Source organism: Panthera onca, chromosome C1 (assembly GCF_046562875.1).
Source record: "Panthera onca isolate mPanOnc1 chromosome C1, mPanOnc1 haplotype 2, whole genome shotgun sequence".
NCBI lineage: Eukaryota > Metazoa > Chordata > Mammalia > Carnivora > Felidae > Panthera > Panthera onca.
Genome location: NC_138346.1, coordinates 109,987,928 through 110,000,214, shown reverse-complemented (window position 1 = coordinate 110,000,214; position 12,287 = coordinate 109,987,928). Strand labels below are relative to the sequence as shown.

Sequence of the window (12,287 nt, the reverse complement as noted above, 5' to 3'; positions counted from 1 at the left end):
ACTGTGAAGTTGGGGGTCCGTGTGGTGCCCTCATGGGTACCAGGGACTTGTGGACAGTTCAGGGCTGTGGCAGGGGAGCTTCTGGGCAGATGAGGGCCTGGGAGTCAGCACAGGGGCTGGGGTTAGGGCCCCCCCTTCCCCTGACTACTGGGCCAGGGGTGCTTGTCAGCACTTTGGTGGCTGCACTGGGTGGGAGCTATTTAAAGGTGATTCCAGGCATCCACTCCCTTGAATAACAAAAATAACAACAATAGCCAAAATAGTAGCAATAATGTGTTTGAAAAAAATACCACTATCTTGTCTCCTTTAGGTGCTATTTATTTATTTTTTAAGTATTTATTTTTGAGTGAGAGAGAGAGAGAGAGAGAGAGGGGATGAGCGGGGGAGGTGCAGGGAGAGAGGGGGCAGAGGATCCAAAGCAGGCTCTGTGCTCACAGCAGAGAGACTAATAGGGGGCTTGAACTCATGAACCATGAGATCATGACCTGAGCTGAAGTCGGACACTCAACCAACTGAGCCCCCCAGGTGCCGGTAGGTACTATTTAATAGTTACAGTTTCACAGATGTGGACACAGAGCATTCCAACTGGTGAAATAAATGAATGACCTGTTTGCGTACTTAGGTTGAACTTCTCTGATAGGAATAGATGTAAGTAAAGGGCTAAGGACATCCAGTGGAGCAAGTGAGCCTCTGTGGCGGAGGTGGAGTCAGGGAAGGCTGCCTGGAGGAGGTGATGTGAAGTAGCAGCATGGGCTGGTATCAGTAAGGAAGTAGGGTTTCCTGATGGAGATTTGGGGGCCCCAGGGCTGGCCTTTGCTTGGCCCTGATGCAGGTGGGTGCTGGCAGGGACTTCATCCTCCCTTCCCCCGGCCCTGGCTTCGTGCTGTGCTGAGCTGTGGGCTTTTTTTGCACAAGCTGTTCCCCCACCGAGCTAAGCAAGCAGCTGATGAGGGGTTTGTGGGAGGCCGTGCACTGGAGGGACAGATTCCACCCCCTCTGTTGATGGCCAGTGTCCTAGAGCCTGGGGCTGAGAATAGCACCCACACTTGCATGGAGGGGACAGGTGGGGCAGGGTGGTGGCTCTGGGGGTGGTTGTGCTGACATCTCTGAACAGGTGGTGTGGGGTGCTGGGCCAAGGGTGGGGTCGTTCCTGTCCTCTGCAGGCCCCACCCAGAATGACAGGAGGCCAGCAGACAGCCCTGTGTCACTCACATACCCTGGCTGTGAGCCTTCTCTGGACCTCTTCCTGGGGTGGACTGCATCCCAGGCTCGGGGCCAGCAAAGTCAAGGTGCATCAGGGCTGCTCATGGGGGCTGCCGCTGGTCACAAGAGGCCAGTACTCTTAGTGCTGTTCGGTTTCCTTGGGGCCTTTACCATTTTGCCTTCTTACCACCAGAGGGGGCCAGGGTAAGGAGGTGGCTTGCAGGATCCTAGCAGAGCTGGGGGGCGGAGGGTGCTGCTGGGGGGAGGTGGGGTGGATTGGTATTTGCTGTCCACCAGGAGCGTTGTGCATAAGCCTGCGTGAGTCATGGGGAACAGGTGCGCTGGGCGGCAGGCACCGAGAAAGTCACGTGTGGTCTGAGGGTGGGAGGGCGGGGTGGGGCCGAGGTGGGAGAGGCCGCCTGAACTTTCTGGCCTGGGTGTGAGGAGTCCCAGGTTAAGATGAGGGGAAGGGGACAGAAAGGAAGTCACCTACTCAAGCACACCGCATCCTTAATCCTCCCATGAGGGAGAGGTCTTGGCTCCATTTTACTGATGGGGCTCAGGGCTCAGAAAGGTGTACTCCCTGCGTAGGGTTGCACAGCCTGGGCCTGCTCCCTGAACCTTCTGCCCTGAGTCCTCTCCCCATGGAAGAGGTCCTTAGCCAGAGATGCTCCTCCCTCTCTCCCTCCCCTTGGCAGCTGTCCAGACCAGACAGATACTCTGAGCTGGCCCTCTGGAGTAGGAGTGACGGAGCAGGGAGGTGGGCAGGGAATGAGTGCAGAAGCCTGATGCGGGGTCTGCCCTGGCTGCCCTGGGCTTCCTGGCTGTTGTGTCCCCACCTCCCTCCTTGACATCTCTGGGCATCTCAGACTCACCGTCTCTAGTGATGACAGCTCCTTCCCTCTTGTCATTCAAGCCCTGGAGTCTTCTTCACTTCTCTTAGTCACCCCACATTCGGCCACTTCTCACCATTTCCTGCCCTTGCCAAACCAGCTTTGGCTCTACCTGGGTCACTGCAGACACCTTTGAAATGGGCTTCCTGCTCTGTGAGTCAGATCACAGCTCCCCGGGCTTCCTATTCCATGGAGAGCGTCAAAGCCAGAATCTTCCAGGAGCCTGCAGCTAAGGCCCTGAGGTCTGGCCCTGGCTGCTAAGGCCGTGTGTGCAGTGGTTAGAGCAATGGCCTCTGGAGGCAGTCTTGGGGTTTGGATCCCAGCCACCCTTCTGGCTGGCTGTGTGACCCCGGAGAGATTTTAAAGCAGTGCCTTGGTTTCTTGCTCTGGCCTTGCTCTTCCCACCTCAGGGCCTTTGCACTTGCTTGCCCTCTGCTTGGCAAGTTCTCTCCCCTTCATCAGGTCTCAGGTGTCACTTCCCTGAGCTGCTTCCTAAGAACAGCACTTATCTGGCCTCACTCTTTCTGTGCATTGCTGTGTTTTTGCTCAGAGACTCTTGTATTACCACCAGACATGCCTCCTCTTTGGAGTGTTGGCTCAGGGACCTTGCTTTGCCCCCTGCAGAACAGAGCCAGGCAGGCTGGGGGAGGGTGTCCAAGATGAGCCCCAACCCAGGGGGCCAAGTCCCAGAGTCCATGGGGGTAGGGACTCCTCACTGTGGAAAGTCTGGGAGGGTCAAAATCAAGTGAGAGCCTTTTGAGGAGGGAGCAGCTTGGGCTGTCCTGGAAAAGTTGGTGAAAAGTTCCTTTCTCCCATGGGAATGTGGCCTGGGTGAGGTGGAGTGCTGTGTGGGGAGGTCTGGATAGTTGGGTGGCTTCTGATTGTGGAAGGGGGTGGCCAGCCTCGGTCTGGGTGGTTCTAGCCCTTCCAGAAGCCCTCCGACCCACTGTGGAAGCCTCCTTCTGCTGTTGACTAGGGATGGGCTCTGCCTGGTGGGTGACCCCTGAGGGGAGGGGAGTCATCCCAAGCCTGGGCCCCTCTGGCCCCCTTGGGGCTGTAGTGCTTCTTTTGGCCTAGACCTCCTCTTGGCTGACTTTTCTTTCTTAGCCCTGAGATCACGGGCTTTGAGCCTCAGTTTCCTCCCCTGTGGAACACCTCCCTCTTCTCACAGGATTCAGAGAACACTTGTAAGCCTCTTGGATGCCTTTGGCTGAGTGCTGCTGATTTGTGGTTTCCACCTCCACTCTGGCAAGCTCAGCTGGGCCCTTCCGGGCTCTACACGACCTCTTCCCCCTCCGGACGTGGGCTCCTGCTGCCTCTGCTCCCCTGTGTTCTGTTCTGGGCTGTTCCCATCTCCCTATCCCAGCCCACCCTAGCTTCCTCTGGGCTCTGGGTGGCCCTACCCTGGCCGCTGGCCACAGGCTTATCTGCTGAACAGGCTGGAATTTCAGGCCCCCTGGGAGGGGAGGGGAGAAGGGAGAGGGGGAGGGGCATTCTGGTCCACAGTTGCCTGGGGTGAGGGCCTTCCGGTCCACCTGGACAGATGGGTGTGGAGGAGTAGGAGACACCCCCTCCAGGCTCCCTGCCATCTCAGGGGTTAGGCCTCCAGCCCCAGGATGGACCGCGTCCTCAGGACTCTGCATTCTGGCTTTTGACCAACCAATCAGATCTCAAGGCAGTGTGGTGGGGCCGATAGAGTTAGCGGGCCGAGTTTTTTATGTATCCAGTTAAGGACGTAAAAAAGAAAACCAAACATCACTCTTTACTCTCACCAGTGTTTTGTAAGGGAAAGGGAAAATTGCTGAAAGAGGAAGGAGATGATTTTAGACTGACCGTCTCCCAAGCAAGGCCAGTTGACTTCCTCAGCCAGGGGCCCACAGAAAAGGATGATGAGTCTTTGTGGCCTGGTGTCAGGGGCCAGTGACTTCCAAAACACCGGGACCTGTGTGTGTGAGGCAAGGAGCTTTCTGGGATGGGGGAGGGGTGGGCGGGTGCAGCCCAGCCTCCGTCAGGTTGGCCAGGAGGAACCTGGAAACGTTTTTCTAGTGTTGTATTTCCTTGCAAAAGTCTCGACAGCTTTGCATTCTGCTACGCAATCTGTCTATGTTGGTTATGTCACAAAAGTGCTTCTGTTACATCTCTGGAAGGCGGCAAGTATGCAGCAGCAGGATGAATCTTTTGCAGTAAACCCTGCACGTGCTGCCTGTTACTACCGGGCATCTGGGTGCCTCCCACTTGAGAATGACAAGTGCAGTCTGGGCCTTGGAAAACCATCAGGTTTGGGGGGATCTCTCTGAACCTCAGTTTCTTCATCTATAAAATGGGACAATAGCCCCCACCTCAGGATGTCCTGCTGATCTGAGCCCAGCTGAAAGCGGGGGTTAGGGTGGTGGGCTTCTCTCAAGGGGGGGTCCTTGGACCCTGCACCCTGGGGTCATGCTTTGCAATGTGATCTTTGTGGAGCTTAGAAGGAGGGGTGGTTGTGGTGCCCTCGGCTGGAGGCTGCCAGGAGCCCGGCTGGGGAGGAGAGCCCTTCAGAATGTGAGGTGAGCCGACAGCATTTTTTCCCCCGGGAGGAAGGCAGGATGTGAGACGCCTGTCCTCAGAGCCAGTCTCTCCTGCTACCACCTTGCAGCCAGCCTGGGGAAATGGAGGTCCTAAGACAGCGGTGTAGAGAGACCAAGAGAAGGGACGCAGGCCCCTGGCCGGGCTTGTCTTTTGGGGGCTGCAACATGTACGTGTGTGTGTGCGTGTGTGTGTGTGTGTGTGTGTGTGTGTGTTTGGGGGTAGAGAGAGGGAACTGGAGTCTAGAGGCTCCCTCTCGTCCCTGAGACCCACCTGCCTGGGGCTGCCGGGCCCGTTCCTGGTCTGGAGCCCATCTTGCCACCCTCAGCTACTGTCGGTTTCCCTTTCTCTGGTTTTCTTTCCATTTCCCCTTCCTCATTCTGGGTTCTCCTTGCACAGTGTCTCCTGACCTCAGCTCTGCTTCTTGCCTGGCTCTGTGGCCTCCTTGTGGTTCCCGCTGCCTTCCCACCATGCTGGGGGGCGACCAAAGGGCCGTGGGAGGGAGCCCCATCAGGAAGTGTGTGCGAGTGTATATGCACAGACATGGGGGTGAGCATCAGCAGGTGAACGTGTGGGTGCTGGGTGTACCTGCCGCCTGTGCATGGGAGCCTGTGAGTGTGCACATGGGAGCTGCGTGGGGGGCCTGAGTGCCAGGGAGCGTTCTTGCCTCCTGGAGATGGAATGCTGTTCTTGGCTCTTGCCCAAGGCCAGTGTTTCCACATTTATCTTTCTTAAAAAGTCTTGGAGCCTCCGGGAAGTTGTAAGGGAAAGCCTGATGTGCGGCCAGCCTGGCTCTGCAGGAGGGCCTAGGAGTTTCACTGGCCAGGGCAACTCTGCCACGTGTTCCGGACTTGCTTTCTGGGACCCTGGGCTCTGCTCCCAAGCAGGGACCTGAGTGGCTTCTCCCTCTTGCTGGCCACAGCTGGGCTGGAGTGGGGCCCAACTCCTTCCAAGAGAGGTCAGGCCCCTCCTTCCATCCCTTTCCTCTTGGTCCCTGCCTAACCCTAAGGCACAGCAGGAGCTCTGAGGCTGCTAACCATGTCAGACTAGTCACTGGGAGACCACCAGCCTCTGGGGGAAGTGTTGCTGCTTGCTCTGAAAGCAGAGCCACCTGACTGCTCATCAGGGAGCTTGTGAGGCTCCCTGGAGGGAGGGGCAGACTTTGCTGGGGCTGGATGCTACATGAGAAGATGGAGCTATTTCCTTGTGCCCAGGGTCAAGAGCCACACTTCAGGGGTGGCACCCCGTGGAAAGGACCCAGGATTCAGGAGCCCTTGGCTCTAGCCTTGGCCAGGCCACAGGCCACCTCAGCACTCTGTCCTTCTGTCTTCTTTCTCATTAAGTGGGAGTGCCTTATGGCCACGTTAGAAGAAGAGGCCAAAGAAGGAGCTCAGCCTGCAGCACAGCACTGGGAAGGGTTCAGCAAGGCTGGTGGGGCATCCCTGGGCCAGACTCACCTGTTGGAGGGGCCAATTGTCTCTGCAAACCCCAGCACACTCAGTCACTGGCTAGAGTAGGCCCATGGGTGGTGTGGCCTTGGCTGGAGTGCAGTGATGGGCCCAGAGGTCTAGTTCATTTGCCACAGCAGATGAGATCTGAGCCACGCTTGTTTACAGCCACAGCAAAGCCACAGAGTCCTGGGTGGCCAGCCAAATTACTTAATGTCACAGCCTTACTTTTCTTATCTCTAAATTGGGGGTATGAGTGTGCAGCTCAGAACATGGCCTAAAGATTAAGTGAGATACTCAGGAGGAAGGATACTCAATAGCAATGAACACACCTCCCCCTGAAGACAGCTAGGCTCCTTGGAGAAATGGTGGGCTTTAAGGGCATATGCAGGTGGCAGTGAGTGCTGGGCTTGGGAGCCTACCTCTGTCCTCTCCTTCCTTGCTCTCTCGTGGGTGCTGCTGGGGTCCTGCCCAGCTCCTGGGTTGCTGGAGGGTCTGAGACAAGCATGGGGTCAGGTTCAGGCCACTAGTGTCAGAGCCCATCACACGGGTCTAAGGGCTCGCAGCATCAGCGCGGGGGACCGGAAGGCCAGCTGTGCAGCTCCCTAGCCTGGCCCACCCCAGCTGTGTGTGGGAGAGAGGGTGGAGAAGGAGGCATCCAGGCCCCATCACAGAAAGAAAGCCCCAAGGTGTTGGGGGTGGGGGGGCGGTGAACCAGAAACCCGGAGGCCCACGGGCAGAGTGGGCAGAATATGCCAGATTGGCATGTCTACCCTGGGGGAGGGGGCAGCTCTGGACTTTCCACCCTTGAGGTGTCTCCCTCAGAACAGAGCCCAGTTGTGTGTGTTGAGCGACCTGTGGGAAAACCTGGCCTTCTTTCTGCCTGCCCATCTGTCTGTCTGTCTGCCTGTCCTGCCTGTTTGGGAACCTGTGTGTGAGGTGCAAAGACGCGCATCCTGTCGCTGTGGTCCCCTGACCGCAAGTTCTCCTGGGAGGAAGCTGTGAGGTGGCAGTGCTCAGCCCCCCTGGTGCAGCTCACTTCTCCGCCGACCCTGACAGAGGCAGCGACCGGGCAGGTGCCGAGAGGAGATGATGAGGAAGGTGAAGGCCTGACAGGGTCTCAGCTGGGTGGTGGGTTCTTGCTGGGGAGAGCAAGATGAGTCTTGCTCTGGGTGGTGGGTTCTTGCTGGGGGAGCTGGATGGTGGGGGAGCTGAGACAGGGTCTCAGCTGGGTGGTGGGTTCTTGCTGGGGGAGCTGGATGAGTCTCCCCACTACCTCTCGTGTTGTGAATGTGTGGGGGGGGGTTGGGGTTTGGGGGACGCTCTGGGTGAAGTGTGGGTGGGTCCCCATCTCAGCTGGCTGTGTGAGACGCCTTTGCAGTAGCCATGACAAGGGGTGCTGTAGCTGCTGGAGGAGCCCCCGGCTTTCCTGCTTGGCCCAGAGGCTGGGGACCAGGGCTGATTGGGAACATGGACCTTGCCTCCCTTTGGGCTTCCCTCCTGGGGCCCTGGACTTGGCTCTTCTCCTCAGCCTTGGGTTCTAGAAAGCACTTACTCCTGCCATCTGCCATGCCATTCAGATGTGAGCATGTGTCCCTGCAGTGCAGGGGAAGCCAGCCCCTCTCTGGAGGAAGGAGACGTTAGAGTCCCCCCCTCCTCCCCATAGGGTGTTGTCCCGGATTCAGGGCTCCAAGCAGGGCCACCCGCTGTAGCCCAGTGGGTGAGTGCCTGCAGACCTCTTATCCACACTCTATCTGTGGGGCTGGAGTGTCCTGTGCTGGGTGGGGTCTACTGGGTTCCCCTCCTCCAGTTTCGGAGGTTAGGAGTGGCAGAGCAGCTCAGAGCTTGCTCCTGGCTGTAAGACCTTAGGCTACGGGGCCTGATTTACCCACGCTCACCTGCCACCTTGTCACACGGCGGTGAAGACTCTTACCTACAGGAGGGAGCACTTGGTGTCTGTAAAGTGCTTTGCTCAGTGCCGGTGAACAGTCAGTGATGAACTGCTCCTAGTTCAAACAAGACTGGCCCTGGGGGGACCTTCCTGTTCCTCTGGGTTTGGTGGTCACGCAAGCATGGCTGTGTAGAGGCACATGGGCCTGTCCCCAGGAGGCCCCAGGAAGAGAGGTGAAGGTTTGGCAGGACTCCCCATACTGGGCGGTGGGAGTGGGGTGCTCTGGGCTGTGAGAAAGGCCACAGCAGAGAGGCTGGGAAGGGGCCCCTCCCTCTTCCGAAGCTCCCCCCACTGAGCCCTGGTGAGCCTCCTGCCCTGCGCAAGGAGGGGCTGCTGGCCCTGGTTCACAGCACAGGCTCAGTGAGGCCGAACTGTGTGTGGATGTTGTCACAAGGAGGTTTGTTTCTGCCACCAGCTGCTCCTCTCTACCCTGCCCTGGACTGTTCCTTCTGAGGACATCAGCTCCACTGCTCTCGGGCTGGGCTGAGGATGTGTTGAGAAGAAACAGTGGCACTGATGAGGCTTTCCGGGCTGCTGAACTGCCCTCCCTCCCTCCCCCGGGCTAACACCAAGGTGTGGCAGGGTCTGTGCACCTGTCTTCTGCCCCATCGTGAGAAAGGCCCTCTGTGTTTATTACAAAGGGAGACACACGTGACAAGTGCGTAAGTGTGACACTGGTGTGTCTGGGGCTCTCCCCCTACATGACCCTGGACAGACCATGGGAATCCTGCCTCTGTCCCTACCTCCTGCTCATCCTATAAGGCCATCTTCATTGTCCTGCATCCTCTGGGCCCCTGGGGGCCAGGCCCCTCTAGATGCCCAGAGTCCCCCAGCCACTCTCAGTAGTCTGTGTGTGAGCTGGGCACAGGGAGGCCCCACTAACCACGTATTGAATGGGGGGAGCACCTGTGTCCCTAAGGCCTGTGGCCTTGGCCACGCTTGCCTCCTGGTGAGCAGAGGGCTGAGTGTGTGCATGTGTGTCCTAATGAAGGCACTGGATGAAGGGGGCTGAGTGTGTGCATGTGTGTCCTAATGAAGGCCCTAATGAAGGGGGCTGGACAGAGCAGCCCTGAGGCCTCCCCTGGGGACGGGGACAGATCTCAGCATGGCAGAACAGCTTCAGGTGGCAGGGAGGGGGTGGGTCGTGGTCTGGGCTCCCCAGCAGCCGGTCATAAAGGTCTGTAAGCCAGTGGCTGGGCCATGGCAGGAGTTCCAGTTACAGAGGTTGGAAAAAAGGAAGCTGGTAGCGGGAAGCTGTGGGATTTTTACCGGACCGAATTTTGTCTTTGTCCTTGCTCCGAGGCAGGCAGTGCTCGGCTTGCTTTTCCCTCTAGTAGCCACACCAGCAGCACCTTGAGAGCGGGAACCCAGGCTGTGTGACCTTCTGTCACCTATAAAATGGGGTAGGTGCAGGGGGGAGATTAACGAGGCCAAGGCCAGCATTCACTCACTGGGCGTTTTCCTGAAACACAGCCCTGCAGCCATGCCGTGGTTACCGTTCACAGTGTGGACAGGTTGTGGTTACCGTTCGTGGTGTGGACAGGTTAAGCAGTTAGCCTGAGGTCACGTGGAGCCAGGAGCCTACCCCACCTTCCCGTGCTGGTCACTCCCCTGCACATGGCCCCTTCAGGCTTGGGACCCGCTGGAGTGGGCCTGGGTTATTCAAGACCGGTCCTCAGGTCATGTGAGTGCCAATCCTAACCCTCATCCTAATGTTGACCTTTCACGGTCAGCTTTCTGTCTGTGTGTCTGGCTGAGTACTTTCTGTATGCAACCCTCCCATTTTGCATAAGAGGATACTTAGCCTGAGAGATGGGATGTTCTGTTGAAGGTCATGGCTTAGATTAGCCATCAGACACCAAGAACAAATTGTGCGTCTGCCCTGTGCCCAGCCCTTTGCAGGAACTGGGAACATGTAAAAGGCTGGACACTGTCTCTGACCTCAGACGGTTTGCATGGCTGGGACAGAGAGCCAGAGGCAGACACTTGGGCACATCCCACAGCAGTGAGGAGAGTGGATCCCGGGCCTTCAGTGGTACAGAGTGTTGTTGGGGAGAGAGAGGGCAGGGGCAGCTTTGCAGAGGTATCATATGAGCAAAGTTTTGAAGTGTGGATAGGAGTTTACTGTGTGCGCATGCATGTATGTTCAGTGTGTGTGCGCCTGAATTATGTCTCGTGTCTTGGGATGCTATCAGTCTGGGCCCAGTGTGGGGGTTGGTGGGTGTTAGGCTTGGCCCCTAATTGTGTGAAGGTTGCTCTGAAGGCCTTTTAGGAGATTGTTGTTGCTCGAGTATGCCAGGTACAGACACATGTTTTATAGATATGAGCCTTAAGGTGGGTGCTGGTGTTCTGTTTATCCATCAGACAACGCACTTGAAGTTCAGAGAGGAAGTGCCTTTTCTAAACGGTCTTCTCACTGCCTGGCATAGCTCACTGTGGCTGGCCGTCCTCAGGCCTGCAGGTGTCCCTGGTGGGGAGCCGTCTGGGTGGAGTGCATTGCCGGTTGGGGAAGTGGGGGCCGCGTGTGCGTGTCTGTGTAAATCTGGGGGCTTGGAGCCCTCAGGAGCTCTGGTGGCAGGATGGGCACTGGGGACCTTTTGCTGACAGAGTACATCTCCTCGGGGAGAAGGGAGACAGGGGGGTGGACAGGGCCACCTTCCCAGTCTTCCTGTCTCGAGGGCCAACCAGGCCTGGACCCTGTTCCCTGGGAGCCTCTTACTGTCTCTTGTGGCCTCTCTTGACTTCTGGAAGTTCTTTCCCACCTGGTGTTCCATTTCTGACTTTGGAGGTGGTGGGGCCAAGGGGCCGGTGTCTGATAGGGGGTGAGTCACCTACTCAGGCTCAGTGCAGAGCAGGCTAGGTGCCTCCACAGCTCCTCCCTGTTTCCCCAGGACCAGCTGGGTATTGCTGCCAAGGGAGGAGTGGGGGAGCCCGTGGACGGTGGGAAGTGCCAAGTTTCTTGCTCACGGGGGTTTAGTTTTGCTCTTTTCCTCTCACCTCAATATCAGCCTGCAGCTGCCATGGCCTGATAAACCGTGTTGTGACCATTATAGCACAAAGTTGTTGGTGGGCCGCCCTCCCATGCCCACCCTGCTCCTCCCACTGCCCACGTCCTCCCCCAGCATCCTCTGTGACTTCTGGTCACCTTGAGCTATTCTGAATTTCCTGGTAATGTTCCTCATCTCTCTGGTCTCCTCGCTTTGCTGCATGCTCTCCCCGGCCGTCTGAGCTGCCACTTCCCCCAGGAAGTCTTCCCTGATTGCGCAGGCTGCGTGGGATCCCTACCCCGGGCTCCCATAGTCCCATGTGCTTCCCTCTGTCTGGCTGGATCCATGTCTGATTGATGTCTGTTGCCCCAGCAGAGATGCCCATGGCTGTTGTACATAGCAGGCACTTGACGAGATGGCTAAGCGTTCTCCATGCGGAGAGTGGGTCTGAGAGCTAACAGACCTTGCCGCGGTCCCCGAGCCAGCTGGACAGGGTGCAGCAGGACAGCACGGGCCATCCCAGGTCCAGTCAGGGCTGGGAAGGTCCAGACTCTGTTCTGGGACAGGGCCTCCCTTGGTTCAGGCCACCTTTTCTCCCTCTACCTGCCACCCCCACCCACTGCCACCTTTCCTTCTCATTCTTGTGGGGTTGTGGCCACTGCTTCTGCTGAATGTCTCAGCGGGGTCCTCCTGTTTCCTGTGGGGGTGCTGTAAGTGGCGGCGGGGGGTGGGTTCTCTGCCTTCCCTGTCTTCCCATAAACCCACCTTGTCTCTGCTATAGCTTCCCCTTTCGGCACCCATCTTTCATCCTTCTCTTTCCTGGCCCTCTCCTCCCCTGTTGTCTTCACCCCTCCTAGCTTCCACCTCCCTATCTCTCTCGTCATACTTCCTCTCTGGCTCCTGCTCCTCCCTCTTTAGGTCTTTCCCCCTCTTCTGGCCTTGGGTCTCTCTGCCCTAACCCATCCGTCTCGGCTCCCCCCACACAGCTGAGAAAGCACAGTGTGACTCACCACGGGGAGAGTCCACCTCTGAGATGTCTAGCTGGGAGTAGAGCGGGTGGCTGCAAGCCTGTGTGTGTGTGTGTGTGTGTGTGTGTGTGTGTGTGTGTGAATGCATGTGTGTGAGCGTGAGTGTGTGGTGCCAGCAGTGGGCCTGGCACGGCCTGCTGGGCTGTAGAGAAGGGAGCAGGGCAGCTGGGGCAGGTCACTTCTGAAAGTCTAGTCAGATTGGGACACAGAGA

General features: G+C 57.7%; 1 protein-coding gene across 23 annotated transcripts in view; it reads left to right on the top strand.

Annotated features, from left to right (window-relative positions):
• The window catches only part of BIN1 (bridging integrator 1), a 55,558-nt gene that overhangs the window by 14,106 nt on the left and 29,165 nt on the right, over positions 1–12,287 (top strand). The window contains exon 1 of one of the 23 annotated variants that reach the window (XM_060624889.3): positions 7,117–7,210. The exons of 21 other annotated variants lie outside the window; for them this stretch is intronic. In XM_060624889.3, coding sequence (XP_060480872.1) covers positions 7,199–7,210 — 12 coding nt within the window. In that variant the 5' untranslated portion in view covers positions 7,117–7,198. Of the gene's footprint in view, positions 1–7,116; positions 7,211–12,287 lie in introns of those variants that run through there. One more of the 23 variants, XM_060624907.3, reaches the window with a different exon arrangement.